The sequence below is a fragment of the Dama dama genome, chromosome 20 (genome assembly GCF_033118175.1).
Source record: "Dama dama isolate Ldn47 chromosome 20, ASM3311817v1, whole genome shotgun sequence".
NCBI classification, from domain to species: domain Eukaryota; kingdom Metazoa; phylum Chordata; class Mammalia; order Artiodactyla; family Cervidae; genus Dama; species Dama dama.
Window position 1 is genome coordinate 16,878,460 of NC_083700.1, and position 16,093 is coordinate 16,894,552.

The following is a 16,093-nucleotide window of genomic DNA, read 5'->3' on the forward strand; positions in this document are numbered from 1 at the left end:
GCCCCTACCTAGCTCATGGCCTTCATCCACCCCTGTGACCCCCATCCAAGTCTGTATCTCCTGGTCCTAGCTCATGTCCCTCCATTTCAACCTCTGTCCCAGCCCAGCCCGTGTCACCACCACATCTACCCCATGACCCATGTCCCCCTGCTCAGCCTATGCTCCTGGGTTTGCCAACTGGGCAGAACAAGGAGGGTAAGGGAGACCACTGAAGGTTTTGGAGCTGAGTAGCTCTAAGCTGGACAGGTGTGGACGGGGCTCAAGTCCTCTTTCAACCCCAAAGCTTCTAGAACTGAAGGGAGGGAGAGAAGGGGGTCAGGGGTCAGGGAAATTCTGAGATGAAGGATGGGTGGGGAGGTCTCCACCCTGCCCCAGGCTCCAAAGCATGCTGAGCCCAAAGCACCTCCCCCCAGTGCAGACCTCAGGCCCCCCTCAAGAGCCAACACCCACCCTTGCAGGCCCCCAACCCCAGGGACAAGGCTTTGAGCCCAGCCTGGATTGCCAATGGCCCTGCTGACCTCGCATCCAGAAGAGGAGGATGTGGCCAGCTCTCTAACCTCGCTCCTCCAGCCAAAATCTGTGTAGAGTTGTTAGTTGTGGCTGCTGTTTCTCACCCTGGGGAGGGTAGGAAGGAAAGGATGTGTGAGCGTCTCTGTCTGTCCGTGTCCTGGGATGTCCCTTTGAGGACCCTCTGGGAATCCCGGCATGTGTTGATATGACCCCTCTTGAGGCACACTAGACCTCAAGGGGGAGAGGACCCTGCCGGGGCGGGGGGTAGGGGTGGGGGTGGTGCCCTGCCGTCTGGAGCTGGCTTTGCTGGTCTAAAGCCAGCACAGCTCACTACATTGAACTTCCCTGGCCTTAGGGCCCTGTTCTTCGGGGGTGTGGACAGGACACCAGCAGTATGTCAGGTCCCAGGGACACCAACTGGTAGCCATCTGTAGGATTTAGGGGCATCCCAGGTGCTGGGGTGTGGCAGCAGGAAGGAAGTGCCTTAGCCTGGCTTCCCCTTGTCCTGCTGTTGTCCTTCCCCTCCCCCCCAGTATCCTGCTCAGTCCTGTAGCCAAACTGTCCATGTGGTTCTGCGCACTCCTTTCATGCTTTATCTTCTCCATCAGCAGGTATTGAGTCTGCATCTGGCCCCTTTCCTGCCTGCCTGCCACCCCTGCCCTCATTCGCACCTCCAGCCTGTGCTTTCAGGCTGGCCCACCACGGGCTGCATCTCACCTCGGCCTGGGCCAGGACGTGCTGGGCTATGCAGATCTTCAGGCCCCAAGGCAGGCTCAGGGTCATGGTATCTGGGCATCTAAGCGCTGAGTCCTCACCCCACTCCCTCTTACTTGCTCTGGAAACTAAAGCCTTGCCTGAAGGGTATCCCAGCAGCATCCCAGAGCTTCCTGAAGCCCCAGCCTGGGGGGAAATGAAAAGAGATATTGCTGTGTGTGGTGCTTCCTCCTTAATCCCTGCCTGTGGGGATTTAAGAGGTTTCAAAGACCAGGCTCCGATTCCTGGGAAGATGCAGATCTTCTCTTCCGGGGCATCACAGCCTGGTAGGACAAATGGGGGCTCAGGACGCCTGAGTTCCAGTCCTGGGTCTGCCATGGATATCGAAGTGACTGTGGGCAAGTCACTTGCCCTCTCAGAGCCTCAGTTTTTATGTATGTAAAATGTGGGCTTCAGATTGGCTCCTCCAGTCCAGGTCTGAGGTCCTTTGATGTCTTTCCCCAAGAACTCTGAGTGACTTTGGTGGATGAGGTGGCAGGAGGCAATCAGGATTTGTGGGGAAGGGCTCCAGGTGGTGGTTCGGGGTCCAATGTTCAGAGCACAGTGACAGGCAGATCCACTTTGAATGCCAACCTTGAGGGACATGGCCTCTCAGACCCTCAAGTTTTCTCATCCGTGCTATTGGGGGAGCAAGACTTCCAAGGGAGCGGTGCACGCAATGCATGTAAAGCAATGGGCAGTGTGCCGGGGCCATAGTGGGCACTGAGTGAGTGAAAGCTGGCTTGCTCTAGCTCCCGCTCCACCGACTGGCCTTTTTACAGCCTTCTCATTCTTAGACTTTTTATTTTTTAATTTAATTTTTGTTTATTTATTTGACTGCTCCAGGTCTTAGCTGCAGCACGTGGGATCTTGAGTTGTGGCATGAAGGATTTAGTACTTCAACCAGGGATCGAACCTGGGCCCCTTGCACTGGCAACACAGAGTCTTAGCCACTGGACCACGAGGCAAGTCCCCCAGTAGGGCCCCAGCTATGTGGTATCTCCTCCTCCTGTGTCCCCAGGGTAGGGTGTGGTTGTTCCTATAGCCTCCTGGCATTTACCAGTGTAACACCTGGTTGTATGTGTGTGTGTTACTGATTCCTCTTCACCTGTCATCACACACATATAACCCATGCTGAGTTATGAGCTTGAGGCTAAAAACTATGTCTTCTTTGTGTCCTCAGTCCCCAGGATAGGGCCTAGCACTCAGCAGGCGCCAATAAATGTCTATTGAATCCATGAACAACTGGATAGATGAGCCTAACTTTTCATGTCTTGTCTTCACATCAGGAGCCTCAGACTACTGCGCTGACCTTCTCTGGTCCTTTCCCCACCTGCCCTCCCACCCCCGTCCCCCCAGCTCTGCTGGTGGAAAATCTACCCACTCTCCAGGGTCCAGTTGAAATTCCATTTCCTGTGTTGTATGAGTACAGAGGGGGAGGAGACACAGTCCCTGCTGCCCAGAGACTCACAATGCAGCTGGTAAGGGCCCCAGGACACACAGGAGGGGCGCTCGCCCAGGACCAGCCTGCCCACACAGTGCCCTGGTTGGGATGGAGTCACAGCTAGACAACGAAGAAAAAGGCACCCGCTCTCAGGCCAGGGAGCTTGGCTGGGCAAGGGACGCCTGAATATATTTTAGCCCCTATCAGCAACCCCTCACTGCCCTCCCAATGTGCCCACCTGAACAACCCTGACCTCACTTAGCTTGGGAGGGGCTGTGACCTTTGACTGCTTCCACCGTGGTCCCATCTTTTTTATTATTATTATTTTGCCACACCACACAGCGTGTGGGATCCTATTTCCCTGAACAGGGATTGAACTCACGCCTCCTGCATTGGAATGCAGATTCTTATGCAATGGAATGCATTCCCTGGACTGCCAGGGAAGGCCCTGTCCCATCTTTCACCTTCTGTCCCCCCCTCCTCTCCTGATGGACGCAGGAGGCTGTAGTTATGTGCGGCCTCAGCACCAGCAAACTCTCAGCCTTTTGGCCATAATGTTTTCTGTTTGTTTTTGTTGTTTAATATTCATTTCTTTATTTTTGGCTGCACTGGGACTTCATTCCCGTGTGCGGGCTTTCTCTAGTTGCAACGAGAGGGGGCTAGTCTCTAGTTGTGCGTGGGCTTTTCATTGCAGTGGCTTCTCTTGTTTGCAAAGCATGGACTCTATAGAGTGCGGGCCCAGTAGTTGTGGTGCACGGGCTCAGATGCCCCATGGCACATGGAATCTTCCTGGACCATAGATCAAACCCATATCCCCTGCATTAGCAGGTGGATTCTTAACCACTGGACCACCAGGGAAGTCTAGCCATAACGTTTTAAACAGAAAAAAAAAAAAATTGCAAAGGATTATAAAGGAAACCAATTATATTGAAACACAGTTATCAAAACATCTACATTTTTTGGTATAGTAATATATATGCTTCTTTATTAACACATTAAAAACAAGATCTAACAGCTACGGTTATTTCAAAGTAGTGATGAGAGTAAATGATACTTTGCGATATCTTCAAAAACTCTAACACATTCTGAACACATCTGTGATTTCTGTTGGTTACAAAGTCACAGGCACTCTTAAAACTACTGTGGCTTATTGCCCGTACATAGGAGAATGGTAAATTCCAGTTACAGGTGAGTGAAAGTAAAGATATAATTTTTTCCTATCTAGTTTCACAACCCCCTGAAATCCATAGACCCCAGTCAAGAACTTCTGGTTACAGAATAGAATGGGAAGGAAAGGAGAAAACCATCATCATTGAGCCTTATATTCCCTCCACCATTTAATCTTTACACCAATCCTGGGAGAGATGTATTATAACCTAGATTTTCTGATGAGATACTTGCAGCTCAGAGAGGTTGAGCGTGTTGCCCAAAGTCATCCAGGCCCTGCTCAGAAGCCTTTATTGCTCCTCCACACAGAGGTGTCTCCTTAGGGGAGATGAGCTACAGAACAAGATGTTCAGTTGACCTTTTGGCCCTAGAGTCCTGTCTCCTCCCCAGGCCTTATGACCTGTGGGGTTTATTTAACCAGTGTACAGAAGAGTGATGGCCCCTGGAAATCACACACACTCAGTTATTTTTATCTCCAGTTTATTTTTTTTAGACTAAGAGCAGAGTATGAAAGTCACAGCCAAAGCACTTGAAAAAGGCCCAGGAGGATGGGTGGGGACCACAGAGGATGGGCAGGGCAAGGTCCTGGGAGCTGGGTCCTGGCTCAGGGCTGGAGGGGAGGGGGCATTGTTGTCTCATGGTCTCCAAAAGTGTCTGTGCGTTGCATAGGTCCTGTCTTCACAGAAGACAAAAGAGGGGCCAGGGGGTCCCCCATGGGGGGGGGCCTAGCCTGGTGGGGAAGGGGTCTGAAGCTGGAGGGGGAAGTCAAGGAAGGTCAGGGGGTTAAGGAGGGGGAGGGATTCTGTCCGTCTGTACATTATATATAGAGATATAGAGTCTGTACATGCCTGCCTGGCACCCCAATGCCCACCCCTTGTCACCCTTGTCCACTGTCGGCGGCCCCCACAGCGGTGTCTGCTTGTAAACTTGGATTCAATCCAAACCACAGTCCTGGGAGTGGGAGTGGGAGGAGGACGTGCTTATTGCTGTAAACAGGGGAGGGGCAGCCGGCGGAGCCACCCTCTCACCCATCTAGTCCCCTCCCGGTGTTCTGGCCCTGGAAGAGAGTGACTGGGGGTGTCTCCCACACTTCGATTTGCTCTCTCTGGGGCACATTTGCCTCTTGGTGGGGGTGGGGGGGACAAAGGGGAGGGCACCAGGGGTCACAGAAAGGTACCAGGGGGCAGGGAGTCCTGAGCACTGCCCTTCACAGCTCCCGGGTTTGGTACCAAACATTACCAGAGCCACAAGGCCACTTGGGACCCATGGCTGTGCCTGTGCCTGGCCCACTACAGTGCCCTACTTGGTGGGGAGGGGACAGAAGGGGTGAGCACAGATGTATGGTGCAGACCCCACTTCCAGCCATCGGAGGAGGGGTCTAGGCCCCACGGCTAGGCTTCCCTGGAGAGGCCAAAGGCTCCCTGCTCTGTCCCAGCCCCGTCCCATCTCTCCCCTCCAAGGGAGGGGGCAGAGCTAGGAGGCCAAGAGTGTCATCAGGAAGAAGGCGATGCCCACCGCCAGGGGCAGATGTTCCCGCTTGGGGCTGGTACCGCTGATGCTCTTCTCAAGCTTGGGCACCTGGGGGTTCTCTCCCTCAAAGTCTTCTGTGGATAGATGAAGAGACAGACTGGTGAGAGCCGGGCTGCGCGCTGGGGCGGGAACACGCGGCAGCGGTAGCAGCAGTGGAGCGGGGGACGTGACCACCACGGGGGTGGGAAGGATCGGTGCCCCCGGGGGAAAGACATGCAAGAGGAGCAGGCACCGGGGAGGGGGCTGCGGTTCCAGCAGTGGCCACCAGAGGGCGCTGCGCAGACTCACCCAGCACGTTGATCTTCACATTGGGGCCCATGGTGAACTGGGGGAGAGTGGGGACCGGCTTCTCCCCGGAGTGCGATGCTGCGGGGTGGGGTGCGGGTGGGGAGAGAGGAGGGGAGAGTCAGGGCCAGGATCCCCTCCCCCTGCTACAGCTGGGGAGCGAGTCCCCCTCGCCTGTGCCCTCCACCTCCACCCCCAGGAAGCCAGGGGAGCCCCAAAGCAGGGGAGCCAAGGATGGGGTGGCGGCTGGGAGCCGATTATACTCACTGGAGGCGCAGCAGACGAACACCTTCATCCTCAGACACTTCCAGTGCAGGTTGTGGGTAGGCGTGGCTGGGGAGGAGACTGGGCCTGAGTCGCTTTTTCTCCAGATGTTCTACCCCGTGCCCTCCTCGCTCAGAAACTCGCCTCACTCCCTCCAAACGGACCCTCTTGCGCAGTGTCTTTCAGGACCTCCTCCACCCTTTGGGCATTGGTCGTGGTGGCTCTGCCGTTAGCCCTAGAAGCCCCTGGGGTCCTATCCCTCAATAAACAGTGAACCCCGAGGTCCCGCCTCTGAAATGTCCCTCACAGAAACAGTGACTCTGTGACCTTTGGGAATGCCACTAAACCTCTTTTCTTAGCCTCACGACCCTGAGCTGGAACCCTGAGGGCCCCAGCTCCCACGCCTCATCCCGGGGTATCACTCGGAGAGACAGAGACCTAGTGCCTGCAGCGTTGGCCCCGCCCCGGCCCGCCTCCAGGCCGTCACTTACAGATGTAGTAGTACTCGTGGCCGGCGTGGAACTCGTAGCCCAGAGAGAAGGCGCTGTAGCGCTGGAACTTCTCCGAGAACTTGATGGGGCTGTGGGGGGCGTGCGGTCGGTTGCACTCCCAGCGCTTGGAGCCTTGGCTGGCGTTGCAGGTGCGGTAGCCGTCCCGGCTCACCATATACAGCACGTACTGCTCCGCCCCGCCTCCGGGCCCTGGCCCCGCCCCGGGGCCCACCCCTGAGCTGTTGTAGTGCGGGCAGTAAATATCCAGATAATCGTTCACGTTCACCTGCACCGTGTAGCCCTCTCGCCGCAGGCTGTGGGGGGAAGGAAGCGGGTCAGAGAGAAGAAACCCAAAGCCAACCCACTTTCCACCTCACCTCTCCGCAGACCTTCCCTAGGGTCCTTAGAGTCTCCAGGTTTTCCTTCTGAGCTTCCCTTCCTTTCTGTCCCTTTCTCTGTCCCCAGGGCCCTAGTGCCTCCAATCCCCGCACTATCTTTCCAGGCCCACTCCTGGTTCTGCCCTTCTCCTGGTAGCCACCAGAGGGTAGCAAAGACGCAGGGAAGCCCAGCCGGCCTCCAAAGGAAAAGAGGCGGGGGAGAAGGGTGGAGGGAAGAAGGGAACGTATGCTTTGGTTACCACAGAAACGGCGCAGGTCCCTGCGACTCCCAGACCCAGGCCCGGATTTCCTCCGTCCATCCCCCGTAATTCACTAGTGGGGAGGAGGGATAGAAGGAATGGAAGTGTGAAAGTGGGAGGGATTCCTTGGAGGGATGCGCACCCTCCATCGCCTCTCCCAGCATGCTTTCCTGATGCTGCCAGTCCACCCCCAAGGCGAGTCCGACAAGACCTGCCCTCACAGACATATGTATGCAGGCTTCATGCATATACATACACAAGTTCTGTGGCACACACACAAATATGTCCACCACCCACTCACAGGCAGCGTACACATAGAAAAACTAGGTGATATATGTGCTGGACTGGCATGCCAGGATTGGTTGACACCAGCAATCTTCAGCTCTTTCCCTGCCCTTCCTATACAGACACACACACTGGCACATGCTTTCTGTACAGTATGTGTCTGGCCTCTGTGCCTTGAGTCTCACCGACCTCCACCCTGAGGGTACGGACAACCAGGTCTCCGATAATATGACACCCCAGGACTTCCCTGGTGGCTCAGATGGTAAAGAATCTGCCTGCAGTGCAGGAGAGCCAGGTTTGATCCCTGGGTTGGGAAGATCCCCTGGAGGAGGGAATGGCTACCCAGTCCAGTATTCTTGCCTGGAGAATTCCATGGACAGAGGAGCCTGGTAGGCTACAGTCTATAGGTTGCAAAGAGTCTGACACGACGGAGAGACTAACACATATACCAGGGTGACACAACAGATTAGGGAGCTAAGGGACTCAACACCAAGGCTCCATGTGGCGGCAGGCCAAAACTGGTATCTCGATAGCCCTCTCTCCTCAACCTGGACACTAACTCCCCCTTAATGATGCTGAACAGAGCAGTGGGCACAGTGCCCAGACAAGATGGCTGTGCCTCTTACTTCCCTGATCCTTCTATGGGCAGAGAAGCAGATGCTGGGTCCCTTGTAATCCCCACCTGCCTTGCTAGTTATCATCAAAGTGTTGGTCTTAATGCTCTCTCCATGGTGGTACTGAGTGGTGTGGGGATGGGAGAAACATCTGAATGGAGAAAGAAACTCGGAGAAGTAGGCAGGAGTTTCCCTTAATTTTCTTCGCATAGGAATGCACACATCTTGGCAGTGAGAGGGGCGTATAGTGGACACAGGAAGGCATGGGTTACTTGGCAAAATGTCAAACCACTGGGGTCTCTGGTTCCTGGGAACTCCCTGAGGGGAGAGACTCGCTCCCCTTGTCACCAGGCACCTCCCAGTTCCACAAACAGTAATTAGATCCATTAGGGAAACGAGCTCGGAGGCCTTTGGATGGGGTGGGGACTTGAGGGTCCTCCCCACCTCAGCCTACATCCTTGGCCTTGCCTGTGCCACCCCCTCCCCAAACACTCCCTTTCAAGCCTAGCAGTAAGGAAGACAGGTAAGAGCAGGTGTTTGAGCACCCCAGTAAGAATGGGCTCAGCCTCCTTGAGTCATCAAGAATGCCACCAGCCCCACTCGGTTCCCATGGGAGTGATGGGTCACTCTGGCTCCTCCCTGGCCCTGGCACCCAGGTGGGCAGGAGTCTCGGCCTGGGGCACTGGGAGCAGGAAAACGGGTTAGACCAGGCCTAGCTCCCAGCTGCCACCCCAGGTTTACCTCTCTATCCACAAGCTCAAAGTCTAGTGTTCCTCCCCCACAGGCTTTGAGGAGGGGGCCACCAGTGCCAGGCCCGGAGCAGCGGCACAGCCACTCTGGGGCCTCTGTCCTTGAGCCTCACCTGGGTTTGCAGGCCTGAAGTAGTGCCTCCCTAGGGCACTGCATGGTTTTCCGGCAACATACCAGGTTCCAGAATGGAGGACGCCAAAGCCAGAGCTATTCCTATAGGCACTTCAGTTTCCTCAACACACAGGGGACTAGCCTTATAGAAAGGCTGCTGGGCGACCACAACTGAAGAGAAGCCTCCTCTTATCCGTCCCTGGGCTGAGTGGTGTGAACAGCCCCTGAAATGCCCCTACCCTCCCTGCTGGGCATGTGGGAGAAAGAACTGCTTGGGGAATGACTGTGCCCAGGTGGTAGCTGGTGGACAGGGGGCAAAAGGCTGGCTGCCAGGAAAACCCAGCCACAACTCCTGGGAGACCTGAGGTGTCTGCTTGGCTTGGGCGCTTTAATTGAATCTGTCATCCTCCCAGTTTTGGCAGTAAAGAGGGAGGTGCCGCTAGGCCCCAGCTTAGCTTCACAGCTAACCCCTCCCTAACCTAGAGCCACACCCCGCCCCACCCCGCCCCCGCGGGAGAGGAGGGCAGGCTGGGCTCTGGGGACTGGGTCGTGCCTGCCCCTTCACACAGTTCTCTACTCTTCCTCACTTCATCTCCTACTAGCCTCCCACTTCTCTCGCAGAAAGGCGAGGGTCAACACACCCCACCGGAGGGGGTGCCCCCTCACCCCGTTATTTCATCTTTTCCGGCTTTCGCCGCCCCGGGTGCACATTCCGACCCCTCTCTCTCACTCCTTCAGTGCCATGTCTGCCCGAGCCTCGTGGGGTGGGCGGCGGGGGAACCGGGGAGGAGCAAACCTCTCCCCCCGGGGCAATTAGGGGCTGGTAAACAGGGTGTCTAACAAGACCAGGGAGTAAGGAAAGGATCCCAAGAGATCCTGAACTTGTTAAATCCCTGCCCCCCACCTCTAAACGCCAAGATGCAGAGCTACGGAAGTGAAGGAGGGATAAAGACACCGGACCCCTGTTCTCCTCTCTAGCGCGCGCCCCCGAGGCTGCGCGCCACTCACCCCGGCAGGCGAGGCCGGACCACGTGTGCGCGGCGTGGGGTCCGCGCGCCGGGGCTGGGATGGGTGGTTGGCGAGAACGCTCGCGGGGCGGGGCGTGCACGCTGACACCCCCGCACCCCTCCGGCATCCTGGGCCTCTGCGCCCCGCCGGACTGGGTCTCGCCAGCTCGGGAGTCGGCTCCGGGCTCCTCTGGCCGGCGTCGGGTGGGAGAAAATCAGCGCGCCCCACATCCCCGCCCCTCCTCCCTGCGACAGCGGCGGCGGCGGCGGCGGCGGCGAAGGTTTATTGATCTGCAGCGGCGGAGAAGCGCGAGAGACTCGCCGAAAGCGAGACACAGAAATGGAGTGAGAGGGAGACGAGAGGGGGGATGGACAGAGGCTGGATTCACCGCGAGGTGAAAGGGAGTGAGACAGTGAGAAAGAGAGGAATCCAGAAACCGAGAAAGCGATGTTAGAATGAGACGGGAGAGAGGCCTGAAGAAAGGGAGAGCCATAGAGGCCGCTCCAGAGAGGCCCACAGACAGCAAAGACGGAGACGGGGACGCAAAGGAGAATATCAGGGACAGGCAGCCGGTTCAGGGCAGAGACTCGGTGACAGGAAGAAAAGAGAGAGAAGGACCAACAGGGACGTAGTAGAGCCTCAATATTTGTTGAATGAACGTATGAATGAAAGAGAGATAAGCAACAGAAACATTCAAGAGATAAAAAGACAGGTAGGGAGACAGCTACAGAAAGATATTCTGACTCTTCTTGAGGTAGGGGCGAATGCCAGCACCCTTGTACAGTTCTGCAAAGCAATGAAGCACAGACCCGGGCGCTTCCATTTGGCCACTGGCCGGTCCCGCCCCCCGCCATTCAATTCCGGGCTCATGGGACCCCTCGACCTCACACTCTCATGCTTTCTTCCAGTAAGGTTCCCCCACGCTCGGTTTCTGGGCCAGACTGGGAACAGGTCTCCTCTATTCCAGAGGACCAAACGCAGGGGCTGAGTGCGGGATAGGGGCAAGATCACGGTCGCTGTGCAGGGTCCTGCCCCCAGGTCTGTCAAAGAGGCCACCGCACGTGTCCCACCAGTACCCTCCCACGTGACCCTCCAGGAGGCGGGGTCGCAAGACCCTCTGCACGTGACCCCAGGGGGCAGAGACCCTTGGCACGTGATGGGGGGGTGGGAGCCAGGAGCCCAGCTCACGTGACCGGGGGGAGGGGACGCGGGAGCCTGTGGCTCGGCCCGGCCCCGCCCCCAGCTCCCTGGCCCTCTCCACTCCCGGCTCCGGAGCACGTCGCTCTCACGATTTATGGGGCCGCGGCTGCCGCAGTGAGGGAGCCGGGGAGCCCGGGCGCAGCGGCAACAAAGGCGGAGGAAGCGAGGCGGGGGCGGCGGCGGCCTCCCGGCCCGGTACGCGCCCCCTCCCATCTCTACCGGTCCAGACCTGCGGAGGAGCAGGGGAGACAGAAAGGAGGCTCTCGGAACCTGGGCTCCCCCACCCCCTCCCAGGGCTTTCACCTGCGCCCAGGTGTATGCGGGGGAGGGGAAGCTGATCAACAACATCCCCCCTTCACCCCTACGCACGCCATTCCCGCATCCCCTGGCTCCGGCTTATCCTAAGAACGTGAGGGTGCCCTGACCGTGGTGGGGAACCCGGAGCCCCTCACCTGCGTGCTCTCCACTCCCTGCCAGACTCTAGCGGGGCGGGGGGGAGACGTGTGAGTCTGGGGGAGGGAACGAGCTAGATAGAGAGGGGAGTCAGCCCCTAGCGGCCCCCGGAGTTCTCCGAGTCCCGCTGGGGGGGGGGGGGGCCGTATCCCCACCCCCGAGGTTTCCATGGGAAGCGAGAGGGGGGCGTCGTTGCCTCATCCCCACCCCCAGTCTGACACTCCGGGCGCGAGGAGGGAGAGAGGGGGAGGCGCAGAGCCCCAAACAACAAAGAGCAGGAGCCGCGAGCGGCAGCCCCTCCCCCGGGAGGTTGGGGGTCGCGGCCGTCCGGCCCTCCCGGTCCCCTCTCGAGGGGCCTCGCCATTTGCTCCCGAGTCGCCCCCTGGGATGGGGAGCCAGAGACAGTGCCGCCGCCGCCGCCTGGGCAGGTGTGACAGTGACCCCCGTGTCCCCAGGGATCCCCCCAACACACAGACACACACGGAGGCGGCAGGGGTGATACACACGGCGGCTCGGCGGGGAGGAGAAGACAAGGGCAGCAAGGACTGAGCAGAATGAGAAACTGGCCCCGCAGCCGGCACCCAGCCGCCGCTCCACACACCCCGGGAAACCGCACGGCCGCCCTGACACCCGCCCAGACCGCGGCGGCGCCGACAGCCACCCTAGCCCAGACGCGGCCGGCCACGCGGACAGCGACCGCAGCCCCCTCCTCGACCCGTCGCCCGCTTCCACCCCCAGACGATCGCCGACGCAGACACACAAATCACACACTCAGACACACACGCACACTGACAGCCGCGCACGCCCGCTCACACTTGGAGCCACACGCTGTCCCCAGCCCGGGCGTGTGTGTGTGTGTGTGACACGCCGACATCTCCTTGCCTTCCTTCCTTTCGCCGGTACCCCACGTTCCTATCCTTTCCAAGCAGCACCTCCAGAGCCCCCCAACTTGGCGACCCAGCCCCAGCTCATCCCAGCCCCGCTTATCCATACTACCAGGGTAATCCATTCACCTTCCTTCTGAGGAGGTGCTCGCCCGGACTCCTTGCCTCAGCTTTGGACCCCACTTGTTAAAGCGGGAGTCATGCCCAGAACCCCTAGAAACGCTCGCCACTGAAAACAGGTCATCCCTGGGCTCCCCAAGTGCGGCGGCCTATCCCCAGCATGCTGGGGCTCCCAAACCCCAGGCCGGCCGAAGGGGGTGAAGATGGGGGGACTGTCGAGTTGGGGGGTAAGCTATTCCAGAGGCGGGTGTGGAGAGAAGCCAAGGTGGGGTGGGGTGTTCCCAAGCTGCCTCCTCCGCTCGGCCCAAGCCCTGGTTACTCTACCTTAACAGCCTCTTTCAGACACCCGCTGAGTTTCATAGACGCCCACAGAGTGTGTCCCCCTCTCCCTCGCCTTCTAGCCCCCAACTGTGGTTTCCCAGGACTGCCACCCCAGGTTCCCCCAGGACTTCCCAGGCCTCCCCCTCTCACTGACGCGGGACGCATGGGCTCCCTGGGCCCCCGACTCACTGCTGGTTGGAGCTGTTCCAGTACACCGCATGCCGGTTTCCCAGCGCCCCCCCGGGCCCCTGGGCCAGCAGCGGCAGCAGCGGCACGGGCACGAGCAGCAGCAGCAGCAGCAGCGGAGCCGCCGCCATCCCCGGAGCCGCCGCCGCCGCCGCCCCCCGACTGAGCCCCGCGCTCCCGGCTTCTCGCTTCCCAGCTCCCTGCTGCCGCCGCCGCCGGCCCCCGAGCCTTAGGCCACGCCCCCAGCCCTTCCCTCCGCCCTCCCGGGCGCGCCCCCAAGGCCCCGCCCCTGGCGCGCTCTTGTCAGGCCCCGCCCCGCTCGGGCCCGGAGCGCGCGCGGCGCGTGGGAGGTGAGAACCGTGCTGCCCCCTTGGGAACACCCGGAGCGCTCGTCGCCTCTCCCTCGTAGGTTTAATTTGCTACCGCCGGTCCCGTATCTTCTGCTCCCCAGTGTGGAGAAGAAGACTGGGGAGGCCAAGACAGGGATCTCAATCTCTTGTCAACATTCATTTCTGGGATGGGAGACTTGAGAAGAAGCTTGGGGTCCAGGATCCTTTAATAAGTAAAACTAGACCTCCCTCCTTTCTGAACAGTCAGGTCCTCTGCTCCCTTCACATGCCTCTTCCCATGTGCCTGAGGAGCCAGATGGGGTCTAGAGGGTGGCTGAGCAGCCCTTAGCTGCCACCAAGGACCTTACTGCTGTTGCCCTGAACCCCCCAGCTGAGCAGGAGGCTTGTTTTTCTTGGAGGTAGTGTAGAGGAGCTTGGCTGGAGAGTGTCAAGGCTGGGTGCTGGGAGGGCCTTCAGCAGTCCAGGGCCCAAGGCAGAGAAGGGACTGAGGAGAGTCAGCTAGAGCCAAACCGGCTTTCCTGGGACACTGACAAAGGATTCTTCACTCACTCGCAACCAGAGACCCCTTCCAGTACAGCCAGTGGTGTCCCTAGGCATTCTCACTCCTACTGGCGAAGACGTTGGTGAGAGCGCGTGCAGGCAGAGCACCTTGTACTCCAGTTCTCACCGCAGTCATTGTCCTCACAGTGATACCCAAGCACAGACATTACATCCACACATTCAGAAGAGGCACAGACACGCAGAAGCAGAGAACACAGAAACACAGGCGTTTGACACAGGCATATAGACACACAGATAACCCCTCAGAGACATACAGGTATAGGTGCCACTAGGTACCTGGAGATCTGTAGCAACACAGAGATTCAGTACACAGAGACGTTGGGGCACACACCCCTAGACACACACACAGTGACACACACAAGCCCATGCACACCCTCTGACATACACACAGTTCTGCACTCTCCTCTCTTGTCCTATGAATTAGAAATTCAGGGAAAGAAAAATTTAGAATCCAGAAAGTGTTAGTCACTCAGTTGTGTCCGACTCTCTGTGACCCCTCGCCAGGCTCCTCTGTCCATGGGATTCTCCAGACAAGAATACCAGAGTGAGTGGCCATCCCTCTCCAGGGAATCTTCCTGACCCAGGAATTGAACCCTCATCTCCCACATTGCAGGCAGATTCTTTACCATCTGAGCCACCTGGACGACCTCAGAGATTGAGGGTCTCAAATCCAGACCTAGGGATTGTCCACCCCTTATCTCCTTTTGTTGGGGAGGCTCAGATTAAGAGTGATCAGGAGGACCAGGTCTCAGACCAGACTCTCAGAACCCAGTCCAACCACCTGAGCCCAGGGTGACAGGAATGATGTGCTTTTCTTCTTACTGCAGGAGAGAGAGCATACAAGCACCCCTTATCTGCTTATTGTTGGCAGGACAGGGGTCCTGACCACAATTTGGCCTCAGATGCTGGGTTTGGGGGAGGGGCAGTACCATCCAGAAAAAGCCCGGTGCCTAGCTGCTGTCAGGAGAGAGCAGGCTGTGTCCTCCCTGGGCTCTTCTCCTCCCCAGGAGATCTCTTCTCCCTTCTCAGGAGCCAGAAAATAAATTAGACCCCTTGGGGTGGGAATGGGGGACATTGCAAACATCTCTCCCTCCCCTCAGACACCTCAGCCCGAGGGAGATTTGTTTCACCCAAATGATGCTGACCTGCCTACTCCAGGTGCCACGCATCCCAGCCTCCTCCCCGCCTACCCACATTCCTGTTCTGCAGAAGAAGCATCTCTCTGTAGGTCCCACAGTTGGCAGAGAGGCTGCCCGTATTCATAGGGAGTGGGAGCTTGCTGGTTTGGCCTAGGACTTTAAATTCCATTTTAGAAGCCCTGTTTATAGAATCTGGGTCCCACTTAAGGATTTGGGCTCTTTTCCATAGGACTCAGATACTCCTCCTTAGAATCTAGCACACTCCCTCCCAGCCCCCCAATAATAACTGAGCTCTCTTCTCTAGAATTTGGAGCCCTCTCTTCTGGATATAAGCAGCTCTCTCTATGGGGTCTAAACCTCTGGCTTTTAAGTTCTGAGACACTCTCTGTAAAGCCTAGGCCTCTGACCATGGGATCTGGTGCTCTATCTATCTAGGCCTCTAAATCAGCTGCTGGCTGATTTGGGCTTTTGTGTGAATTAGCAAAACCACCCCTCTCTGCAGACCCAGTCCTTAGGGCGCATCTCTTGGCAAGTGGTACCTTTGTGCAAAAACAAAGGTGCCGCTCCTTTCAGTGGGATGTGGCCCCATGTGTCTCCCCATCTTAGTGAGGGAGCTTGGACTGATCATCTCTACTACTCCTTGGGGGCCTCCTTTGTGCCAAGCACAAAGAGCACACCCATATGTGGCAGTTCTGAATATAGGATATGTGCTTCCAGCTGTAATTCTTAGGCCTGTCGATAGGTCTCTATTGATGGGGTCTGGGCATCTCTAGGGATTGGGTCTCTGTGTATAAGATCCGGGCCACTGTCCACAAGCTGGGATCTGATCTGAAGCCTATGCCTCTTTATGTGACATCTGGGTCATTGAAGGACCCAGGCCTCCATCAATGGGGCGTAGGGCCTCTGTTTATAACTGTGACTCAGATCTTTCCTATGACCCACAATAAGATGTATATTTTGCATTTGCCATACAATAGACACACACACATTCACATATAATTGAAATAACAAGTTTCGTGAAACAATACTT

The 16,093-nt window shown here is 57.6% G+C and overlaps 1 protein-coding gene across 1 annotated transcript; it reads right to left on the reverse strand.

Annotated features, from left to right (window-relative positions):
- Nucleotides 1-3,880: 3,880 nt before the first annotated feature.
- Nucleotides 3,881-13,156, reverse strand: EFNA3 (ephrin A3). The gene is made up of 5 exons (XM_061120653.1): nt 13,017-13,156; nt 6,445-6,758; nt 5,957-6,022; nt 5,693-5,770; nt 3,881-5,478 (listed from the first exon to the last, which is right to left on the reverse strand). The coding sequence occupies exons 1-5, from the start codon at nt 13,142-13,144 to the stop codon at nt 5,348-5,350; spliced, it is 717 nt and encodes a 238-aa protein (XP_060976636.1). The 5' UTR covers nt 13,145-13,156; the 3' UTR covers nt 3,881-5,347.
- Nucleotides 13,157-16,093: the final 2,937 nt, after the last annotated feature.